The 23,585-nt window shown below is 39.9% G+C and overlaps 3 protein-coding genes across 5 annotated transcripts; 1 reads left to right on the forward strand and 2 right to left on the reverse strand.

The window, feature by feature from the left end:
* The first annotated feature begins 574 nt into the window (after positions 1–574).
* On the forward strand, positions 575–4,921 carry ghrh (growth hormone releasing hormone). Its single transcript, XM_061041873.1, has 6 exons — positions 575–701; positions 928–1,018; positions 1,731–1,835; positions 4,352–4,456; positions 4,549–4,668; positions 4,759–4,921. The coding sequence occupies exons 2-6, from the start codon at positions 942–944 to the stop codon at positions 4,769–4,771; spliced, it is 420 nt and encodes a 139-aa protein (XP_060897856.1). The 5' UTR covers positions 575–701; positions 928–941; the 3' UTR covers positions 4,772–4,921.
* Positions 4,922–6,225: 1,304 nt separating this feature from the next.
* rpn2 (ribophorin II) lies at positions 6,226–14,157 on the reverse strand. Of its 2 annotated transcripts, XM_061041400.1 has the most exons (18): positions 14,074–14,157; positions 13,608–13,798; positions 13,405–13,500; positions 11,924–12,099; positions 11,725–11,800; positions 11,462–11,596; positions 11,194–11,370; positions 10,987–11,105; positions 10,541–10,646; positions 10,213–10,304; positions 10,006–10,120; positions 9,682–9,876; positions 9,481–9,567; positions 9,302–9,397; positions 8,760–8,835; positions 7,914–8,043; positions 7,241–7,338; positions 6,226–6,802 (listed from the first exon to the last, which is right to left on the reverse strand). In XM_061041400.1, exons 1-17 carry the CDS (start codon positions 14,084–14,086, stop codon positions 7,287–7,289), a joined length of 1,932 nt encoding a protein of 643 aa, XP_060897383.1. In that variant the 5' UTR covers positions 14,087–14,157; the 3' UTR covers positions 6,226–6,802; positions 7,241–7,286. The 2 variants fall into 2 exon arrangements, with proteins under 2 accessions (XP_060897383.1, XP_060897384.1); XM_061041401.1 differs by lacking the exon at positions 7,241–7,338 and having other exon boundaries at positions 14,074–14,101.
* A 1,007-nt stretch (positions 14,158–15,164) lies between these two features.
* Positions 15,165–23,080, reverse strand: mybl2b (v-myb avian myeloblastosis viral oncogene homolog-like 2b). Of its 2 annotated transcripts, none has more exons than XM_061041403.1 (14): positions 22,796–23,080; positions 22,250–22,346; positions 22,070–22,141; positions 21,878–21,970; positions 21,529–21,749; positions 21,285–21,417; positions 21,132–21,191; positions 20,824–21,015; positions 19,456–19,728; positions 19,225–19,367; positions 17,693–17,789; positions 17,488–17,598; positions 16,553–16,612; positions 15,165–16,413 (listed from the first exon to the last, which is right to left on the reverse strand). In XM_061041403.1, the coding sequence occupies exons 1-14, from the start codon at positions 22,813–22,815 to the stop codon at positions 16,270–16,272; spliced, it is 1,716 nt and encodes a 571-aa protein (XP_060897386.1). In that variant the 5' UTR covers positions 22,816–23,080; the 3' UTR covers positions 15,165–16,269. The 2 variants fall into 2 exon arrangements, with proteins under 2 accessions (XP_060897386.1, XP_060897385.1); XM_061041402.1 differs by having other exon boundaries at positions 16,508–16,612; positions 22,796–23,078.
* Between the last annotated feature and the right edge of the window lie 505 nt (positions 23,081–23,585).

Consider the following 23,585-nt stretch of genomic DNA (forward strand, 5'->3'; position numbering starts at 1 on the left):
CAAGTGGATCCAGGGGTCAGTCTATAAAAATGCTCTACTTCTCATTTGTTCATATTACCCATAAAACATTTTGCTCTTGAGAATATGGTCTTGAGGCTTCTTCTTCTGAAGACCTGAGATAAAGGTGTATAGATTGGGTTCTTCTTAGCATGTTATTTTAATTTTAGGAACAATTTGCTTAACAGATGTGTCAGACAAATAACATTCCCTGATATAAACTTCAAACCATTTGTCATGATATTGTTTGAAATTTGATTGATTTTTTGTTAGCAACAATATGTTTTTATTCTGTGTCACTTAGTTCAGTGGCACCATAGGTTGTCTGTCTTACATTCTGATTCATTTTTATGATCTTATACTGTAAACCTTTTTAGAGAATGCTTTGGCATTAATATATGCGTTCATGGTCATGCCAATAACACACGTAAACGTGTATTTGGGAAAAGAAGTAACTCTATAAGAAGAAGAAAGCTCAGCTAAAGGAGAGAGAGAGGGTGGGGGGGGGGTGATTCTGTGTGATGTGGGAGTGACTTTGAGCCAGGGGTTCAGTATAAACTGACCATGGATACAGAGATAACAGACAGTACTGTTCTACTGTTTCTATTGTCCAGCCTTTCCAGGCGGTGAGAGATGATGAGAGTGGACGGCACAATATAAAGAAGAACTGCAGGGACGCTGACAATTCACACACACATTTCTAGGTACACGTCTGTATGTAACTATTACACTGTACATTCTGTGTCTGTATCTCTTGCATATTCTAAACGTTTTAAGTCAGATGTATGACTTCCTGCTGGAACTTCGATGCCTTTTGCAGAACAATGGAGCTGCTTGAAGGGAACTCTAGTTTCAGCTTCTTTTCTGTTTTTTTTTCCCGGATGTAATATCTACTCCTGTCCTGTATTCTTACTGCCCATTTTTCTCCAGGAGTCGCTGAGAGGATGGCGAAAGCTGCACTGCTGTTGTTTTGTTGCCTGGTCATGTCTGTATCAGGCTCACCGCTTTACCCATCTATTAGGTAAGTCCTGACAGATTACTGATTTAAAGTGTCTGTGGTTTTATGTGTTGAAGAGGGAGGTTTTTCAAGTGATTTAAATACTTTAACTAATGTGCAGATTCATATCAGTGGCAGCTGAAATACTAAAAGTGGTGAAAGATTATTTATTTTCTGTAATATGTTTTTTAATAGAATTCTGACAGCACTAAAAAATACTATCCATAATCATTAAATGTTGTTACATTACAATTGAGAGCTAAATGGTTGACTAAATATTCAATTTAAAATGAGAAATTAAAATATCTCTTTACATCTAAAAGCAGTAAACATGTGTAACAAATGCAGAACATCTTTATTTGATCTGTGGCAAATCTAGATGCACGTAATGAATGATGTTTTGAACCTGTGAAACCTGTTTGCTCTGCATGACACAACTTTGACCTTTACCCGTGTTATGCTAAAAAGGGTTAAGAGGTCTGCAGAAATCAGTGTGTTACATTTACCACACAATCACAGTGTTCGGAGCCAAAGCAGAAGAACACCCAGTTTTCAAAGAGCTGGAGCAGTAAGGTTAAGATGAAGGATATTGTTTTTGTCTAACATCCGTCTGCCAATCCAAACTCTCCAGAGTCATTTAAACTCAGTTACCTCGTCGTTGTAAGTATTTGTACAACATGAGTAAACAATGACATACGATGTTCTGCAGTTATTCATCTCGGGTGATATCTCTCAGGTTTGGCCAGACTGATACTTCCATCCTGATGACATCGGCGATAAAGAGTCCAGTAGAGCAGCTGGAGGAGGACGCCAGCTCTCCCATTGAGGGGGCAGAGATACGGTCAGTGTGTTCATATGGACTCAGAGAATACTGCTCCAAAATACAGCTTACTGTAGAATATTCTCCAGTGTATCTAAAAAGGCAGATAGGTTCAGTTTTGGAAACCTGCATACAACATGACTGCTGTTACCAAAAAAATAGAGGTGTTTTTTGTTTTTTGTTTGACTCTTTTTTGGTAAAAAAAAAAAAACAACAGCATGTCCTCTCAGAAAACAATGCACCTGTTACCCTGAATACTTTGCAGACCTGTGGACTGTTTGTTTGGGGAGAATTTCAGTGTCAAGAATATTCATATTAAGTGACTTTCTTTGCTTTTATCACAGTTTACCTACCCCATTTTTTTATTTAAAAGATATTTATTATCCTCCCTCTTCTTTATACCTGTTCAATCACTCACCACCCTCATCAGTTCCACAACCAGAAGACGAAAGGAGAACCATCACAGACCTCTACAATAATTAAAGAAATACACATAATTCAACTAAGCCTACATGTATACAAAAAAACACAAATCATAGAAATAAAGAAATGAACAAATACAAGATAATAACTCAGATTACTGGAGAATAATAGTTTTATAAAAAGCATAAAGGATTTGCTCCCCCTGTTTGATTGTTGGAATATCATATCTATCCAATAGTCTCTACGACATCAGTTTAAAATTTAAGTAAGTTTTGTTAAGCTGAGATGCAAAATCCTCACACCTTGTGGTGTAGCATTTGGTCCCTACTTCTTTACAGCTCTCCAATTTCGCCTCAACTGTGTGTCTCATTCTAAGACTCTCTCGTATCGGTGAGTCTGCTCCGTTTTGTTTTTTTAATGTGTTCCTTTAGGGTCTTTGATTTCTCTACTACAGGGCTTCATCTTGGAGGCAGTATTTTTTTTGTTAAATTTATGGATCATCATACTTTTCCTTGTACTTCAGTTCTGACTTTCACCTTTGGAACATTTCTTTAAAAAAATGAGGATCAATTTAAAGATGTGTTTTTAAACTTCAATCATTTCTGTTCAATATGTTCCAAGCACATTTTCACAACGGGAAAGAAAACAGAGATGTGACCGATTGTTGAACCAAAGCTGTTTGAGAAGTGTTACACAGGATCTTATCCGTGCATATTCACAGCAGAACTCAGATGCTGTGATTTTACAAGTAGTTGTGTTTTCCCAGTTCACTTGATGTTGACGAAGTTCTTTTGACTTTTTTTTCTACTTTTTCTTGGTTTGTTTAAGTTGTTGTTTTGTGCTGAGATTCGATGCTTGACTCTTTCAAACGTAGTTTTATTTCTTTACCGTGAGTGTGTCAAAGTGTTTTCTATAATATAGTCACGGACTTGTACACAAATCTAAAAATGACAAGAGTGAATGAGAGCCAGACACCCACTTACTGTGAGGATTTCATTATGACCCTTGGTGTATTGTGATTCTACAGACATCAGTATCATGAGATTATTAAACATGAAGAGGAAGATAAGCATTCTAATAGTTTATGTCCTATCAAACAAGAATCAGGGGACTAAACTTCATTTATTCAAATATTTTTTAATTGTAATTCAGTTTATCATTGTTAGTTTTATACAATTAATTAACATTATTACCTTTTCCCCACCCCTCTCTCATTGATATCTAAAATATTATCATTGCTCTGTAAAGATTTTGTCGCCTCGTCTATAGAGGTCAAAAAACTCCAGCTCCACTTGAAGAATGAAGATCAAATTTATTACCAAGTTAGATCAACAAGTCTCTGCTTGTGGCCTTCATCAGCGTCATCAACAAACACATTGCAAACATCATTTAAATAGGGAAGGTACAAAATATAAAGAAAGGATAACCAATCGTATGCATCCACATATATATATCAGCCAATGAGGCACCTGTAAAGGTTGGCTGGTTAGGTGTGTTGGTTTGACCAATCAGTACTGACAGGGAGGTGAGGGGCGTCGCCACCAAAGGCAGGTTTGACACCATATTTGGTCAATAGGTTGGCTCATTGGTTTAGGGTTGCGTCAGCATCTTTAAGAATGCTCCAAACAGGAAGAGTAGGCCTCAGCTAATAGTTTCACATTCTCCCACGTCAAACTTATAACCTGCAGTGGTATTTTCTTTGATGTCACCTTCATTAGTGTTGTAAGAGTCCTTTTCAAGTTGTAGGGAGATGTTGTCTATATATGTTAGTAACCGCTTTTAATCCAGCCATCACTACACCTAAATGTCCTCACATCAGCTGATAATCCTCACCAATAATTCAATACATAAAACAAACTACAATCTATTCATCTCAGATGTCTTTAGGGTGGAGGTTGGCAGCAGCATTCTGATTTTTATCTACAATTTACCATCAAGCTTGTGAGGCAATACATGTCATACAGGGGAGACATTATTTTATCAAGATATATAATCCCCCCTGAAACTATCTTCAGTTTTTAAAAAAATGGGATCTAACTTTTTATACACATTAATTACCTGCAACGTTTCCCCTTGAACTGAACTGATGTACATTTTTCACCTTCTGATTTCAGCTCTGGACGCCACGCTGATGCCATATTTACTAACAGTTACAGGAAAGTCCTGGGCCAAATCTCTGCGAGGAAGTTCCTTCAGACGATCATGGGAAAACGGCTCGGGTGGGTAACACAAGAGGGGTAATGTGCATTTCAGAGGAGCAATGTTGGCAGTGTGTGTTGAAACATAAAGTGTTGATACTGACGTCCCACAGAGAGGAGAGCGAGAGCTACGTGAAACGTCAGTCCGACATCTACGAGGGAACGTATAAAGAAGATCTAACATCCATCCAGAGTAAGCACAGATACAGAGGAGTCCACGGGAACGTCATGAGGTGAGGAGGACACCTGGGAGTTCAGAGAGCTCGATTAAAATCACAACAGAAACACAAGCTGGACTTGAACTGAGTCTCTCCGTTTTGCAGATTGCTGAGCTGAGATTGGTGGATGGGACAGATTGGAGACTCCTCTCTGCTGCATTTTCATAACCATCACCGCTTGTTTTCTTATACTCATGGAAATTATATTGGCATTTTTTTATTGGCATTAAAGCTGTGAAGAAAACCAATGAGTTTTTGAAAATGTTGACTTGAGTTCATTTCAATTGTACAATCTTGCTTTAACAGTGATACAAGCCCTCTCAAAAAGCTTTAAATGATTTAATTATAACTTGGGTTTACAGTCACGCTCATTCCTTTAAAGAGCAACTATATGAGAATAACAGTAGTAAATGGACTTGAGCTTGTATAGCACTTTTCTAGTCTTCAGACTACTCAAGGCTTATTTTACACCACATGTCACACCTACACATTCACACACTGATGGCAGAGGTTGCTGTAAAGTGAGACCATCAGAAGTAACTTTTTCATACGGATTCATACGCCACCGTCGAAGCAGCGGGAGAAATTCGGGGTTAAGTGTCTTGCCCAAGGACACATCGGACATGGAGCTGCAGGAGCTGCAGGAGCTGCAGGAGCTGCAGGAGCGTCGACATTCCGGTTGAGAGACGACGACCCTACCAACTGAGCCTAATAAGAAGGCCTAAGTGGGTTTGTACAGGGTATTCATGTTGGCCCTAACCTGATTCCACATGTGGGTTCATACAAGACTACACATGGTGCTAAGTGGGGCCTAACTCAATGCCATATGCATAACTCGTCTGAAAGCTTTATGTCAGTGCTACACAGGAACCGTTAGGGCTGTAATATGGGTTGCAGAGCGACTTGTCCAAGGATTCCTCTAAATGTCCCTGAACTATTGTTAATACAGTATTTATTTAATGCAGAATCACTCTGGGTGTCAGGACCAGCCCAGCTTCAAATGAAGCATTGACCCATAAAGGCCACATTTTAATGGTCTTAAACAGAGAACATTGTGATGTATTGTTCACAAACATGTTTGTCCGAAGGCACCAAGTGAGCCTCATGCCAAAAGTATTGGACTTTTGAAAAACACAGCATGATCTCTTTTCCTGATTTAACTGTCCAATTTTTGCCATCATTGCATGATTTTTGACTCCTAAATATTCACATCAGAAATATTCACCTCTATCTCATTTCTCTTTCTAGACACTAAGGTTATTTGATCATTATTATTCATTATTTTTGTCCAATATGAACTTGAAACCCGCAAAACTAAATTGAAATGCTTAAACTCTCTATATTCAAATGTATGGACCTTATCTCTTGGATATAAAACTCTAGAGTCCATGGAACATGGTGTGTGTGCCCCATGTACATAGACCAGGGTCCTCCGAGCGGGCAGCCCGGGTTTGACCTGTGGCTCCTTTCCTGTGTGTCGTTCTCCACTCTCTCATCTCTAAAATAAAAAGCCCAAAAATAAAACTTACACATGACAATTTGTTTCTGAATAAAAGAGACTAGATGCTTGGATTCACCTCAGATTCTTTATTTCCTCTCTCATTACAAAAACATCATATTCTCAAACGGCCCGTATTACTTCATTAACCATTTTTTTTCTGGGTAATGATCAAAGTGTCAGTGCCCCTGCCTGTGGTTTATTTATCAGATGAAACATGTGAGGTGAAACGGGCACTGAGTGAAGACCAAGAGGAATGTACAAAATATGACCACAAATCATCAAACAAAAAACCCCAGCAAGAAACCACAAATAAAAATCCCAGCTCAGTTACAAAACACTGGCATGTTGGACAAAAAAAGAACACAAATCTCACAGGAAGATGAAGTGCAATGATCAGTAGCTGTACAGTCCTCAGTAGGAGGATCTGTCAGTGAGCGTTTTGTTTCCCCTCAGAGCCGCTGTGATGTCTAGATTCCTTCCATTTGGCAACACTGACAAACTGCATGTTTAAGCTGTCGATTGGATTCTTGAACCGCCACGCCGTGTTTAAAGTCCGATTTGATGCACTGTTGAATGAATCCGTTGAAACAATGAATGGGCTCCATCAGTGTCCTCTTTAAATTTTCATGCCCTTATTTTTTCTCAATTCTGTGGAAGAGAGAAAAACAGTCAAAAATTATCACAAATATCAAATTACAGTCATTTACAAAAAGCCACGTAAAGGGTTGATCATGCATTTTGATGTGCACACCCTCCACAACAAACACAACACACACATTATAATGGCATTTTCCTGAGATCTGGACGACACATTGTTTTTGGCACACTAACACATGACATGGCACTGGATGTATCGGCACAACCAGAACCATGGTGGTCAGACAACAATGGAGGGATTACCATGACTATGGTTGTAATGACCACAGTGGGATGAGTGAGAAGCAAACCGGGGGGGGGGGGGGGGGGGGGGGGGCGGCAAGTACATGTGAACACTCTGAGTTAGAATGAGTGAGCACCACACAGCCATGCATGTTGCCAGCCATTATGGAAATGCACTGTGGATGCAGTCTATGAGGATGCCCTTACTTCAGCCTGGAAGAACGACCAACCCATTTCTTTACAAATGGGGGCTTTATCGTAGGCTCCTATACTTTGCCAACCTACTACTTTGCTCTGCCGCAATCCTGAAAGAGTAATAAAGAGACAGCAAGGTGTTGAAAGAAGGGTTAAAAAAAAAAAAAAAACAGGCACCAGCTGACAGAGATCACAAGGAAATAGGGGGAAAGAAGGTCCTCACTGGAAAACTATATTTGTGAAATCATTAATGGAATATATGACCTGCTCTAAAAAGTGTTACACGGGCTGTCATAACAGCAAGAAGTAGAAGTGAACAATTACATGATGTCTGGATTCTGAAACACGGGCTACAAATTGCTCACTCTAAAGAAATTGCCACTTAAATCATCACTCTTGCAGATTTCTGCTGCCTCGTTTCTCTCCTGGTCCAAGTAGGCATGAGATTTCCTCCTGGGAGAGAGCCTGTCACTGAAATCAGCCCCTGGAGACCCACTCAGAAGCTACTGAAATGGATTAGGCACTTTTCCTCAGGTTTTCAGGCTAAGAACTGCTAAGAGGTCTCAAAGCACCAGAGTCCTCGTCGTCTGAAAAGGAGCACGTCTCTCTCTCTCTCTCTCTCTCTCTCTCTGGGATTAAGGACCCTTCAAGAACTATTTGTTCCAGGATCCATCGGGAGACGTACCTCTTCACTGCTTTCTGGGCCAGCATGCGGTTCCCGGCGAGGAAAGTTACACCACCGATAATCGCCAGGTACTTCAGGGTCTGGAACATGTTCAGGTGGGTCCAGTAGACGTACATCAAGCCCAGCAAGGCTGAAAGGAAACATCCAAGCAGGATTTGAACATTAACATCCAAGCAAATCTGCTGCCATGGTTAACACAATTGTGAATATACTATCAAGACCAACAATCTAGTTAATAACATAACTACAGAGTGTGACTGAAGGTTGTTCCACGATGTATTATTGTATACATTTTTGAATCATGCAGCATCGGTGCAATGTCAGCCTCTCGCTCGTCCTCTCTCTGACCTTTCCTCTCTCATCTAAAAATAATAATTTAACATTAAAAAAAAATAAAAGTAGTTGCTTATTACAGGAGTCATTTATTGCATAACTGAGGTAACTTGGTGTAAAAAAAAGAAAAGGAAAAACTCAGAAAAAAGCAGCTTATAACAAATGCAAACAAATCTGAATACTCAAATTGACATGCCTTTTCATTTGCAGATTTTTTGGGACATTTGGAAAAATAAACTTTGAGATATTCCAGTATAGACTGAGCCTCAGCACACAACATGTTTCACATTCTACAGATATTTCAGATGGGTCTGGTGGGGTATTTTGTATCGTGAGCTTGCCTGTGAGACTTTCATGAATAATGCATTGTTGAAACTAATTATGATGATGCACGCTGCCACACAGTCGTTACTGCAATTCACTTCTCTTGAACAACAGCGGACGAACAGCAGATGACGTGGCTGCGAAACAATCATATTTGTGATAAAACATTTGATTTTCGTCGGGACCGACCTGCGTGTCCCACGTGGAACAGAATGGTGCTGGGGGAGAAGCTGAAGTTGGAAATGTTGGCTCCAAGCTTTAACCACTACAGAGGAGAGAGGGAATAAAAGACAATGTGAGCTCATCCCCTGCGAGAGCTGTAAACAAAAGGTCTGAAAAATTGTTTACCACCTAACGCACAATGCACTGATTCACCGCAACAAAAACTGTTAGTCACCACTACAAATGCCTGGCAGGATAAAAAAAGACACCTTTCTTTTGTGATTTTTAAATTAAAATAAGCATCATATTAATGCGGTACTGGAGCCTCATTCACAGTGCATGGAGGCTTCTTCTGAAGAGCTGTTCTGTGTTTATAACAATCATAACAGAGATGAATGCTTATTTGAAAAAGGTTTTGTCTAATAGTGGAAGTACCTTAGTTTGTAGGTGTGTCTTTTTAATTAACAAGCTTTTTTAAAAATGATATCCAGGTAAATGTTGCCGTACAGTTTAGCTTCACACTATAATATAAAAACAGAAACATTTGGTACAATGTTTTACAATATTACCAGGATGAGCAGAAGCAGGAAGGGAGACAGGATGAGTGCAGTGAAGGCATTAGAGACCACCGTGGGAGGCTTCTTCTCTGGTTCCCTGAATAAGTGCTGCACAGAGGAGAGACCATATCAAAACCACCGGACTGATAGTAAAGTAAATGTGACACCGACAAGGAGTCCACAAGAATTACCTGGATTTCTGGTTTGGGTACATAAAGAGTCTTGGGCTGAATGGTAGCTGGAGCCTCCTCATCCACAAACTTCAGGACAACATCAGCCTTTGGAAAGATTTCAAACTTCACTTCAGTGCATGATGAATAAACATCTGACCACTTGCAACACCAGTGTGAAAAAAACAATTTTACCACCACTGGGTCTGAACACACACTCACCACATTCCACAAAATGGGATTCTCCAAAGTAGCATCTCCAACGATAAGGTGAAGGGAATAGGTACCAGAGATGGAGGCAAACTCTGATTTCCGCTCTGTTGTGTCCAACTCAAACTTGTACAGGCTCTTGCTGTCGGGCTCGGCCACAAACACAACTTCCTGGCCAGTCTTCTGATTGTGCAGCCGGACAAATGTCTGTGACAGAGAAAATAAACAGGTCCTTGAATGAAAACAAGACAGAGCTCACTCCTTTCTGTTTTGTGAAAGGATGCAGTCTTCATGATTGCTCTTGTCAGACAGATTTATAACAAAGAAGTTACATACCTGGTGGGGGGTAAGCTCCACTCCAGTGTTGACGTCAACCAGCTGGAAGGACATCGCAAAGTTCTGGTGACCGTCAGCTGTGAAGGAAGCCTTGGCTTTGGAAGGATAGTCCACCCTGGAGAATTAAAAACAAAAAAAAAGTCATCTTTGGTTGTTCTACTATGGGTCAGAAATAAGGTAGCACCTTATCAAACTTTCTTTCCTAACCTGCTAGTCTTTGTGCCAATGCTCTGGTCTTTATCCACCACAGACAGGTCCATGTTACTGACAGCCACCTCAGTGGACACCTTCACTTTGAGCTGTGGACACAGGAATAAAATAAATGAACATCAAGTCAGGGCATAACAATGGAATGTGAATCCCTCAACAAAAGAGTAAATAAGTGTGAAAGCCTTTCGGACTCAATGAAAGCACATCTTTATTCGACTCTTATCCTCCACCACTACAATGAAAGCAAGAAAAAACTGCAAAAGGTGTAACAACAAAATTTAAGCAGTTAACGTTTGATGAATCCATTCCATCCGTGCCATCTCACCTCTACATGATTGGCAACCAGGCGACTATCTCCGGTCACTGCAACAGTAAACTGGTAATATCCACTGGCGGGCTGGTTCGACATGAAATTTAATTCAAAGACGCCACTGAAAAACAGAAGGAGCATATTTATATACCAAAACAAGGAAGTAGTGATGAAGACAAATAACCCTTAAATCACTCGACAATTGATTGACATAAAAAAAAGTAAAAAACACTTGTGATTTTTCACACTCTACAGTCAATAAAACTTGTATTAAAACATTTGAGTTATGTTATTCTTACTTACAATCCTAAAACATTCCTGTAAACGGTAAAAACATTTTGTGGGAAGAGCAATAAGGTAATAAAAGTTTTTTTTTTTATTCTTCCAATTTTGGAGATCATCTCCAAGGAGTGGAAAACCGATGTAAAATTCAAGCAAAGACATTTCTCTCTAATACATACTCATTAAGTGTGAATGGTGCTTGGCTGAGAATCACGCTCTTGGAGGCCACAGCATATGCAGATTCTACCAGCACATTGGCTGAGGCCAGAGGCTGAGACATGACATCAGTCACAAGGAGCTGTGAACCAGAGAGAGAAATAGTTTTACTGGTTGTGATTAAAACCCATGCAGAAGACTGCAGGTTTGTAAATATCTGTCATCTGTACCTGCAAGGTAGGCTGGCTGTGGGACACTGTGGCAGGGCCTTGAGCACTGACAATGACGGGCACGTGGAAGCGATTGTTGGACAGAGCGGCGGCGGCACTTGCTACACTGAAGGCCTCGGCCAGAGAGTCCCAGGATTTCTTGCTGAAGATGGAGTTGACCAGCTGGATGACCTGGTCCTGTAGGGATAACACATAATTCATCAGTTTCAGAGACAACAACGCATTCTGAGAAAAGGCTGAAATAAATCCTGATGGATAGAAAGTATACCTCCTTCAGAGGGGGCTCCATATCCACATGATCAGACAGCGAATAAGCAGCCGTCACAAACATGGCTGTTGCCTCAAGTCCCTCTTCAAACTGGAGGTAGATACCACCAAGATCATCCAAACGAGCTGTGAGATCCTGAGGGGAGAAACGTTTGGTCAAATATGATCTAAACAAAAATCTCAGAGCATGATTAAGACTCGTGTGTCTCTTGCTCTGAGTTTAAAAGCAACACAGCACCACCTAGTGGAAGTTATAAAACTCACCTCGATTTCCTCAAGTATTCCTCCAAATTCTGCCTGCTGGGACAGACGGGTTGCTGTTTGCAGAGCCAAAGTGATCCTGTCCAAAGAGATGAAAAGATACATTTTTGTATTACTAACTACAGAGTAAAATCATTGGCCCCATGAGCCCTTTAGGATCCTTTCATATAGAAGGCTTCTGAACTCCCTGAACACTACTTACGCCATAACATTGTCCTCCTTGTTGATGCGAGCTGTCAAGGCACCTACGACTTCCTGAGAAGCCAGTGGGAGCCCCAGAGAGCTGAGAGCACTCACAGCCCGATGAATCTGAGCCATGGTTGAATCTTCACTGACCGCTGCCAGGAGGATGTCACGGGTTTCATTGGACACAGGTATCTATGAAGTGAACAGAAATCTCATAAAACTAAAGTGCTTATAAGTTTGCAATAAAATACAGCATTATTAACCCTTTTCCAGGAAACATTAATGTCAAACTAATGATCTTATAGAGTTGTTTTAATAGCAGAATTTTTAAAGTAAGGTATGATACAGGATAAAAACCAAACAACTGCAATAACCCTTTCAATACTGCAACAAAAATATAAGTCCAAGGCACCCAATAATGGCAGGTAATTTATTGTTTTTAATTTCCCAACACATGCAGGCAAACTCCTGCACACTGTCTAAATTGCACAGGTAACATTTCGTTGCAGAACATTTTTCATTTTCAATACTATCGATCATTAAAACGACTGAGATTGCATGGTTTCAAAACAAGTGTAATTGGTATCATGATCTAAAACTTTGACAACCTTAATATCTTGTGTATTTTTTCTTTTTTTTTTTACTAGAATTGTCTTGATCACTCGGCTATAATGTCGATTTCCAAAATCTAAACATGTATTGTGATTCATGTGTTATTTTCTCAATATTTTTTGACAACTTTCTTTTGCTGTGCTTTATAGCCTAACTAAAATGTTCTACTACACACATCACACCTGTTTTAAAATCTTTACACTGGCTGCCTGTTAGTTTTCGTGTTGATTTTAAAATTATTTTATTAGTTTATAAAGCACTACATGGCCTTGCACCAGACTACCTATCAGATATGATTTTAGCTTATGAACCAGTACGGCCCGCTCAGATCCTCCAGTTCCTCTCTCTTAGCTGTTCCACAGAGCAGGACAAAAACCTTTGGCGATGCTGCTTTCAGCTGTTACGCTCCGAGACCGTGGAACGACCTTCCCGAGGGTCTGAGAGGAGCCCAGAATATCGAGATTTTTTAAACGCAGTCTTTAAAACTCATTTATTCAGTCTGGCTTTTATATAGTGCTTTATATGAATTCAAATGTTTACATTACTGTATTGTCTTTTTTTATCCTACTGCAATTTTAAATATTTTCCTCTTGTGTATTTATTTTAATATCTTGTTGCTTTTATGTGTCGTATTTTATTTTTATACATATTTTTTTTAATTCTTATTGGTGTGCATTAGTCTCTCAATGATTTCATAAACTACTTTTTGTCAATAACTTTTCTGCACTCTTGTTAAGCACTTTGAACTGCAATTTAATTTGTCTGAAAGGTGCTGTATAAATAAAGTTTGATTGATTGATTGATTGATACATAGATGCATTGATTTTTAATTGTATAATAACAGTGTACAGGTTGTATAAGAAGGTCCAGGTAAGATTTCCTTACCTCACATCCTGAGATTGCTTGGCTGGTCTCAGCGGCAAAGAAGAGGGAGTCAACACTGGTGGGGTCAAGCTGAGATTTGAGGTACTGGCACACTTCCTACAGACACAAACACATGTGTGTTTTTTAAAACAGTAGAACATTGGGAATCATCGTGTACTGTGCATTACTCAAGTCATAAAACGCATAATGGAGAGTCTTTGTACCGTAGGATCGGGAACAGACGCTCCCAGTTTGGTCAGACCAACAACAGAGTAGTATGCTGACTCCAGATCGGTGAATTGTTGGCTGAGGAGGGTCTGCAGTCTGGCCACATCAGACAGAGAAAGGTAGTGCGCCGGTGTGAGCGCCTGAGACCAGGCAAGAGCCAGGCTGATGAGGAACCATCCGAACAACCCTGAGCACACACACAGGTGTTAATACTTATCACAACTGAGATAAGAAACGACAGATTCCGTTACGATATACATTCATTCATTGAGATACCGCTTGGTCTTTCGTTGCAGGTTTGAGGCCTGAGTAGGAAGCAACGAATTCAATGCACAATGCAGGGTTTTTTTAACTATTTTTTTTAAAATACTGGCAATTGTATAAAAGTAAACTAACTAAAATAACCAAAAAGAACAAACCTATTAGTTACTTTACATTCAAAATGTACGAAAAACCACTTACGAGACCGGTCCATGTCTTGCAGTCTAATGCAGCGTCACCAAAACCGACGAGTGCTTCCGGTGTCTCAGATCGCCAACTGTCACTTAATGGATAATATCCGGTTGTGGATTGAGATTTCAAAATAAAACATGGCTTTGAAATTTTGGTTAAGTGCAATATCTACGATAAAGTTATATCAATATCACATTTTTTTAAAAAAAATTTTTAAACATTCTTTTAGGAAATAAAGTCCATGACAATTTTATCAGCAATCTGCCAGCAGGATAATAACTGCCCCGGAAGTTCGTAAAAAGTAAATGGACAAAAAAAAAACAACCCGTATTTTGTTAGTCTGTGATTTTGTGCGCAAAAACAATAAACCTGTTTACTGAAGATATCTGTTTTGGCAAAAATAAATAAAAACAACGCACAACGTTTTGCACTGCTTGCAAAGCTTGACAAATTAGGTGAGAGGACGTCCAGCCAGGTAAACATAAAGCTGGAAAGACGAAGCTTCACCTGTAGAACTATGGGTAATGAAGAAGAGCCACACTCCTTCCTTATGCATTATTTTACCTGTGAGAATGGTTTTTCTGCAGTAACACAAATAAAACCCCAAATAAATCTGGACATTGAAAAGTAAAGTAAGAGTGGCAGTCAGTCACTATCCCAGTGATTTTGCATTCAATAATTTCAGCATTGTAAAATGTATTCTCCAATTTGACTGCTCACTTTTAACTAACTGTTGTATAATGTTCTTTACTAAGTAAAGGCACATTTTAGTTGATTGGCATTTAAACCCCCCCGGATGAAATTGAGCCCATTTTCAGTGAAAATCAAAAATAGACTACAGGACAAGAAATGAAAAATCACATCCTTTGACTTAAGGAGTTTTTAAACAGCAAGAGAATGCACATTAAAAACCTGCATCCTTAAACTTTCACTAAGGAGCAATGTGAAACACCCACTCTAAAATCCAGACAGCTTTAAATTAATCTTGAAATGCATGTTTTAGCTAGATTCAAAACATCCTCTCGACTAAATTAAACTAGTGTGTATGTTAAATAAGGTACATATATGCAACTGTAAATGATGCAGTTGCACAAGGAAAATTCTAATAGCTTTATTTTATTTTTTAAACAAATTTCTTTCATTACAAAAAAACATTCAACACTAAATATTTACAAACAATACCTCTTCCATGAATGCTGGCACAGCTTCAATGCGTCCATGACATGTTATCTACCCAGTTATTGCATAAAACACTGTCGAGTATGTTCATCACTTTGTTGTAACCAAGTAGTAGCACCACCTTGAAGGATTAATGTGCTGCAGAGACTATAACACTTCCAGGAAATATCATTTTCTCAATGTGAGATTCTAACTCTAACTAATATGCATATTGAGGTGCATATTTAGTATCAAGAGCAAAATAGTTTTTTTTCGATAATGTTCACTCTACATTTTTAACATGTATCCCTAATTTTCAAAAGTATGTAATACTGTCTAATTTTACTCCATATTCTAGTTATACAACAGAACTTGAAATATGGAGCTGCAACCTGAGTGTATGTTCTTTACAACTTTAAAAACTGCTAAATTACAGACACATAGGGCAATGTAAAACTATGTCTTTCAGTGATAGCACACATTTAGTCTTGATTTTCATTTTTACAATCATTGTTCTTTTCAAACATGTTCAGGTGACATGCATACAGAAAAATGTGATTAACGCGTTATTCAAGTCATGCACATGGCATGAGAGTAGGACCAACTCTAAAAAACAACATTCTCTCTCCAATATTTGATAGGGATGTAAAAATATCAGCTATGATTGCTATGAACTTCTTTCAAAAACTGCACTAAGCCTACTAATGCCACGTTTTCACCACCGAGAATTGCAACCGCAGAAAGCAGGAGGATAACAACAACATGAGGTTCAGAAAGTGTAACATATTGATGCACAGATGCGAGATCTCTCAGGACAGAATCAGAGCTCGGTTGGTGGCGTGGGATTTTAGTGAGCGGAGGTAGTGTCTTGCTTTTTCTGTCATGATGAGCTGATCTTTAGTTTGTCCACAAACAACCATCTCCCATTCTTTTGACATCTGAAGACGGAAACAAAACACAATCACAGAAGGGTTAGGTTCAGGTAGAAACGTCACGGTAAAATACTTTACAACGGTTGAGGATATCAATTCCTTTTAAGATTTTTTTTTAAAAACTTGCCAGACGGGGGGGCATTGTGCTGGGAAATATGGCACTGTCACTCGGTCCCAGAAGGAAGCCCTGGTCCAATATATTATCATGTCGCTTACTGCAGATTGAGGAAGAGTTGAAAGAAACTATCATGGGGTCGTCCTGTGGCAAAAAAAAAAAAAAATTAATCAAATGTGAATTCATCAAATCTACTGGTTGGCAAAAAACAAATAGCTGTTGATGTTCAATCATTTACCTTGATGCTATGTTTGTGAGACTTCCGTTTGGACGTAGGCCTCACCTGGCAGTCCATGTCATCAAGGGCCAAAGATTTCCGTACTTTCTTCATAGGAGGCCGATGCTACGAGATGAAGAAAAGTGTATGTAAGTTTCCGTTTCACTGTCAATGTCGTAGCAAGGCGCTTCAACAGAAGTTCAGAGCATTTTTTGAACAGTGTTAGAAGCGAAAAGCCTAGAAATGTCCGGCGTGGGAAGTAGAAGAACAAGGTATTTCACACACAGTTGCTCCTGTGCAGCCGCATGCAGAACAACAGTGAATGACAGTCACTGTAAGTCACCATCCCACGGCTTGAGTTTGTGCCGGTAATGCAGTGTGAAACAGGAAAAAAGCGAATACTTCATTCTCCCAAGTAGTCAACCATTCAAAGTTTAAACTGTCGACAAACAGCTGTAATAGTTCAACAGGAGTTCACTCAAGTTAAAACTTGTACTTAAAAGCCCAAGTATGAGCTATAAAAACATTAAGAACAGATCACACTCCCTGCTTTTCATTATTTTGGACCTCAAGGCGATCTTACACCATGAATAATTTACAACTAAATACAATGTACTAAAGCCTTAACATGTGCCATTGTAAAAGTAATTCAATACAAAACTTATTTCAGGGAGATATCTTACAGTCTGCTCCTATCATTCACTGTTAACCTATAAAAGTTCAAGAGGAATACTTTTGAAGATTAGCTTTTGGGATAAAATCCTTCACAATTCAGTTAAGTACATATATCCATTCTTTATCTTTAATCACTGCAACAATGTTGTCTTGTACAGGGTACAAACTGTATTTTCTAGATAGGGCAGGATATCTAACTATCAGTTGAAATAAATTGTATCGACTTTAGTTTTTGATTATATCTATAAATGGGTTTGGTGGTATACCTCAAACTGCGGTTTCAAGTTGAAAACAGGTGCACAGCATGAGAGCTTATTCATAATTACCGTTGTTTTGCGTCTTTGCTTGGGTGGAGTGGACCGTAAATGAATCACGTTGATCCCTGCATCTCTTAGGATGACTTCGTTGATGTCATCTTCAAGGTTTGGAGTCTGAGGCTGAGATTACACAGAATAAACAGTTGTTTTAATTCAGTGTTGATAAATCCCAAACCTGGTACTCATTCCATTCACCTGCACATTAGATACCTACCAAAGGCATCAGCGCATACTTCTCCATGGCATTTTTGAAAGGCGTTGGAGTTCGTGGGGTGGTGCAGAGCTCAGACTTGTGGTTGGGTGTAACAAATCTAAGAAGAAACAAAATGAACGAGAAATGTGAAACTCAGAAGCAAATACAAATCGAACAAACAGATCCAGAACATTTTGAAATTCTTACAGATATCATAGCGTTATCACAACTGCAAACAAGTTGACCCGCTTTAAAAACATATATTAACATTCAAGAGCTGATAAGGCAGAAACACTGCACTTATGAGGCAGCCTCATTTTTTGAAGCCTGTAGACACTTGACCTGAAACTGCTACTAGATGCTGGGCCATACATTAATATGCACAGTCTATGGGCCATACTTGTGTTTAAGAAGATTATGTCAGGTCCTACCAAGGCCTGAAAGTGAAAATGTTGTTGGGAGGGGGAAGGGGAAGGGGTTGAGACTCTGCACAGGTCGCTGCTTTGCACCATGTGTTTAAAAATAATTATGCAAACTGAGTGACACAGCTTTAAAATGCAAGCAACTTTGAAAAACCCTAGACAGGAAGGTGCAGCAGCAACTGTCACTCCCTGTATCGTAGTTGAGTGATGAAGAGCAACTTTGTGTCCGGGCTCCATGTAGAGATAACTTTCTTACCCCTGGGGGTTTACAGCAGCTGCTTCCTCGCACACACCGTGCAGGAAAAAACACCCGCCTTCCTCAGTCTGTGGCACCAGCTGCCCAAAGTCCATTGTCTACTAATAATGCATTATCAGGATTCTTTAATCCGTTTTCCATTTTGCACCGAGGACAACATGCTAACACGAGAAATCGCTAAAACTTTCAGTATTTACAAGTCCCGCCCTCCTCCGCTTCTGATTGGCTGGTATCGTTGGTTAGGTTGAGAGCGAGAGCTGCGTTGTTCGCAAACCATTAGTAGGTACACTCAAGTGACTCAAACATGATACACCGCATCCACAACATCCACTCTCTCTCTCAGGTCGGTGATCAGTCACAAGGGCTTTTCTTTTTTTGATTTGTGGAATACTTTTTCCATTAGCACATTCTACTACTGAATGTTATATTTGAATGTGTTTTATCATTTCACCATTGGTCTAGTAATCATTCCATTATGAATACCTGTAATGTTTTCTCTTTCTTGGTTTGTACATTGCTTTGTGTTAAATCAAAATATAATCAAAAAAGATCTGACACAGGGGTCCCAATGAGTCTGAGCCATCCAAGTATCAAAGTATCACTACTCACTACTGCACAATTATCTCATGTAAGCTAGTACAGTTTTTAGTTTAGTTTAGTTTGTTTATTGCTTAAGATTTAATGTAATACTTTTGTGCATAGAGTGCACACTTTGTTGACGTCAAATTCCTTGTATGTACGAGCTTAACTGGACAATAAAGCTGATTCTGACACTGTCAATCAAGTAAAAATAATAATAATAAGGAACTTAGTGTGGTCCAAAGAATATAACAGAGCTCTAAGTGCGGTCTATTCACTAGTTTGAAATCACTTACGCTGAGTTTTCTTTCTGAGTGTGGGGGGTCTTGTCACGTTGTAGCGGTGTAGTAACAATGGCTTTCTGGCTGCAGACTGGCGTGGATGTGAGGGATGGGTTCTCCAGGTCATGAGTGTCCTGCTTGGTCCACATGTTGAGGAACTGAAACCGCACAAGTTATCATGTGGTCTTTCTGATATGACTTTTATTACCATAATCATACAAAGTGCTACAGGACTTAATGACTTACTTGAGATGGAGAAAAGGGCAAGATTTTGACCGGAGTGCTCTTGGGGGTCATGGAGTTATTAGCATCCGGAGAAAAGGCATTGTATCTCCTGCTCCTACGGATCTGTGTGGAGGGTGGCGTCACGCCTCCAGGAGAGATGGGGATGAGTTCCCCCTTGCTGCCTTTGCTTAACTCCTGCAGGGCACTGCCCTCCAGACGAAACTGGTGGCGCTCCGGGCTTGGACTGTCCTCAGGCAGGTCAAAGGCTGCGAGGTTGCACCAGCCATCGAGGTCCTGACGGACAAAGAGACATTTTGATAGTTAAACATTTATGGCACTTGAAGGCAGAATATTTACATCTGTTACACCTCGTCCGCAATTTGTAAAGCTCGGGGTTGGAATGGCGGGGTGAAGTTGTTCTGCCCCTGATCCACCATCGGAGGTAGCAACAGAGGCGTAACAGGAAGGAGACGGTGTTAATGTTTAATGTCAGAGCCAGCAGGGCAGAAGAGCGCCCTGTGTGTGTTTTACATGCCGAGCCTCTTGTTCTGAAATGTCAAATCACACACTGGGACACCAGTATTACACCACTGCCAATGCAATGTGGAAGTACAAAGGTGTAAAACCTTGTTATGGTGCTGTAGCGGAATCGCAGCCTGTTAAAGGATTTAGTATGGGTACATTGAGCCCTCTCTCTTTCTGTATGAATTAAAATCATATTACGGCATGCTACTATCTGTAAATCTTCATGTACACTTTGATTTTCTAACCAATTCTCTCCCTATGAGTTCTTGAGCTCCTTTGTCTCATAGCTTTCTCGGGATCGTTGGTTTGGACAACCTGCTGATGTGGACTAAAGGGTACGGTCTAGACCTGCACCTTTTGTATAGTGTCTTGAGATAACATTTGTTATGAATTGGCCCAACTGAATATCTCTTCTACAATATTAAACGTAGCTAGGCTTTTCTTTTTGATGCTAAGTTAAGCATGAAGATGTAAAGGGGAAAATAGTCATAAAAGTTACTCTGTGAAAAATAGAGCAAAAATAAAAAGTTGTAACAGACTTATGTCTTTTGTAAAATTGCAATAACAACAATACCTTTAAATTAAGTAAAGTAATCATTTTTATCTCTATTGTAAAAACTGTAGTTATTAGATGAAGCTCCAGTCTAAACCTGTTTTGGGCCACAGAAATCCTTGTGTCATTTTAATGGTTTGTACTGTTTTCAGCAATTATATGAATAATAATGTTTTATTAAATATTTAGTTCTTGTCCTCTTGTCTTTTACAAAGGTTAGGGGGGTTAGAGTTAACAACCCTAACCCCCTGAACAGAATCACATTTACTTCTTTCAAAAAGAGAACTCTGTGGGTTATTTGGGATACATACCCCATCAACCAATTCCAGCACTTCTTTCAGCGCTGGGCCAGAAGGAGAGAGAAAGCCAGAACTGTCCACCACCCAGCTGGAGTCTGCTTCAGTCTTGGGGCTTAAACCGTCCTTAGGGGAGGACACAGCATTTGACGGTCCTGCTTCACCGCGGCCAGTTTCAACAGAGACTGAGCCTGGAGTTTCCTGCATCTGGTGAAAAATGTAGAAAACACCGAGATTATAAACATAGTTACACCTCTTTAATGTACGATGTGTACCTGTGTTGTATAGTGACTTTTTCAAAACGTATGTTATTGTGTGCGTACTGAATTATGTGTTTTCTGCTCTGCATCTTTGTCTGGATCATCTTGGGAACCACCGGGAATCTGTGTGAACAAGAAACAGTATTTTTCAGCAATGTTCTCAAAGCTTGACATTGCATCCATATTGGAGTTATACATGTTGGAAAGACAGCCAACCTGCATGTCTTTATTCACACGGGCCAACAGCTCTTCAAGTTCATTGGGCCTAAAGACCTCCCCGGCATAGAAACCCATCTCTAACTTGCGTTTGATGGTGGAATTCCAGTGATTCTTCACGGCATTATCCGTCCTGTGTATAAATATAACAACAAGAAATAAGAGAAGGACGGGCATTGCTCCCAATTACGCATTACAAAACAGCTTCACGGTGTTTTTCTGTGAACACCACTGGAGTATTTACCTTCCAGGGAGCAACTTGGCAATCTCAGCCCAGCGGTTTCCGAGCAGACAGTGAGCCTTGTAGATGATGAGGTCCTCCTCGGCTGTCCATGATGATTTCTTCACATTGGGGTTGAGGTGATTGTGCCAGCGCTCCCTACATTGCTTCCCCAGTCTGCCCTTCAGATGCTTGGCGACCATTGCCCACTGTTTGTTGCCATATTGATTTACAAGCTCTATAACCTGCAGAAAAATGAAGGGGGGGGGGGGGGGGCAACATTACATTTCTTTCTGACTAAACACACCAGATACACTGTTCTTAGAGAGTCAAATAATTGACCTCCATGTAACTTTTTTAATGAATCAGCTACCTTCTCGTCCTCCTCCTTTGTCCAGGGACCTTTAACCAATTCTGGGTCCAAGATCTTAAACCAACGGTGCTGACACTGGTGTTCACTGTGATTCTATACAAACAAACACATTCGAAACTTAAAAGCACTGAAAGAGAGAGCTGATTTAACAACTCAGTTTATATGTTTCACAAATAAAATAATCCAACTTACTGGTATATAGCTGGCAATGTATTTCCAATCAGTGGGTCCTAGCTTTTGAACCAGAGCCTTGAGCTGGTCATCCTGTAAACATACACACACACACTCGCATGTTAATGTCCCCTGTCCTACAAGCGCCATTGTTTACACTGAGACAACATGTAAATTACTGGGACGAGTCCTGGCAATCACCTCCTCTGGTGTCCATTTCACCTTCACTTTCCCACCATCTCGCTGATCTGCCACATCAGAATCGGTGTCTTGATGCATGGCCTCCTCTCCATCATCACTGAGGAAGAAACAGCTGTGATGAGCACAGTGCAAAGCTGACAAGGAGAGCAGAAAGTAGCATCTGTATCTGTGACTGTGGCCCCCCTTAAGATGAGTGGAACTTGATAATCCGGTTTATCAGTCCGGTTTCCTGTGACTAGACGGACACTCTGTCTATATGCATGAACTTATACAATGTTAAAGTTAAAAGTTATATACAATGTAAGACGTAAATTGATTGCAATGGGTGAAGAAGGAATTCCCTTGCATTAAATAAATTACTGCTGCAACTTTATTCTCATTATCCGGAAAAGGGCGGCACAGACGAGAGTCGGTTCTGTACTCAAATGTTGCAGGATTTGGACAAAATACACAAATCAGCCTCCTGAATGCTATACTACTGTAACCATAATTCATTATGTTTAATATTGACACTGAATAGGCTATTCAAAACTAGCAGCATCTTACCAGCGCGCCCACCAAGACATTTCCCTCGGTTTCTGTTGTTTACGGTCAGACGGTGATTTGTCCTGCTGTCGTTTCACGTCATGTGCATGAATATTAGATACTGTTGAGTTGTATTCCGCTTCTTTTTTTTTTTTGTTGTCTTTAGGAGGTGACCGCTGGTTGAGATGGAGGCCTCGGTGCTGTTGTGTTGAATGTAGCAAGCAGCTTGTGACCAGCTGGAGCAGAGCGCCCGGGTTGTCCGCGCTCCTGGATTTCTATCTCGCGCCCTTCTCCATGGCAAGGGGCCGGATGGTGACGTAGATGCGCAATACATGTGCGCATAGGTACAAGAAGCCAGATAGAGACACTTCCGATGGTGCTTCAAAATAAAATAGTTTTGTCCCCGTTTGTCCCATAAACTGTTTTTAAAATATTTACAGCCCATGGTTTGTCCCAGAGCATTTTCTGATAAGTTCTTAACATTGATAAGTTTACAGCAAATCTGTTGGGGAAAATAAATCATTAAACAGTTAATATATTATATATTATTATTGAAAACACTCACTTAATTGTAACTGTTCTTTTGACATGTGCTGCTGACCTCTTGGCCAGGTCACCCTTGTGAAAGAGATCCTGATCTCAATGGGTTCTTTATCTGGTTAAATAAAGGGTTTTAAAGCTTTTTCCTGCCCAAATCAATTACACATAGAATAAAACATATTTATAATATACGTTTTATTGTTTAAAAGCAATAGGATAAAAACATATAACTTAAAATGACATGTCAGTAAACATTGCATTTCACTTTAAT

The sequence above is a fragment of the Labrus mixtus genome, chromosome 7 (assembly GCF_963584025.1).
Source record: "Labrus mixtus chromosome 7, fLabMix1.1, whole genome shotgun sequence".
NCBI classification, from domain to species: domain Eukaryota; kingdom Metazoa; phylum Chordata; class Actinopteri; order Labriformes; family Labridae; genus Labrus; species Labrus mixtus.

What these genes read in the sequence shown, in the direction of transcription:
- rpn2 (XM_061041400.1), bottom strand. An exon ending in ACAGCCAGCCTACCTTGCAG is followed by an intron (nt 11,106 to 11,193) that starts GTACAGATGACA and finishes TCTGGTTCACAG; the next exon opens with CTCCTTGTGACTGATGTCAT. An exon ending in ATCCCATTTTGTGGAATGTG is followed by an intron (nt 9,568 to 9,681) that starts GTGAGTGTGTGT and finishes ATCTTTCCAAAG; the next exon opens with GCTGATGTTGTCCTGAAGTT.
- ghrh (XM_061041873.1), top strand. Translation starts at nt 942, where the DNA reads ATGGCGAAAGCTGCACTGCTGTTGTTTTGTTGCCTGGTCATGTCTGTA. An exon ending in ATTGAGGGGGCAGAGATACG is followed by an intron (nt 1,836 to 4,351) that starts GTCAGTGTGTTC and finishes TTCTGATTTCAG; the next exon opens with CTCTGGACGCCACGCTGATG. An exon ending in ATCATGGGAAAACGGCTCGG is followed by an intron (nt 4,457 to 4,548) that starts GTGGGTAACACA and finishes GACGTCCCACAG; the next exon opens with AGAGGAGAGCGAGAGCTACG.
- mybl2b (XM_061041402.1), bottom strand. Translation starts at nt 22,815, where the DNA reads ATGTCTTGGTGGGCGCGCTG. An exon ending in ATGTCTTGGTGGGCGCGCTG is followed by an intron (nt 22,347 to 22,795) that starts GTAAGATGCTGC and finishes TTTCTTCCTCAG; the next exon opens with TGATGATGGAGAGGAGGCCA. An exon ending in CTCACAAACATAGCATCAAG is followed by an intron (nt 16,414 to 16,507) that starts GTAAATGATTGA and finishes TTTTTGCCACAG; the next exon opens with GACGACCCCATGATAGTTTC.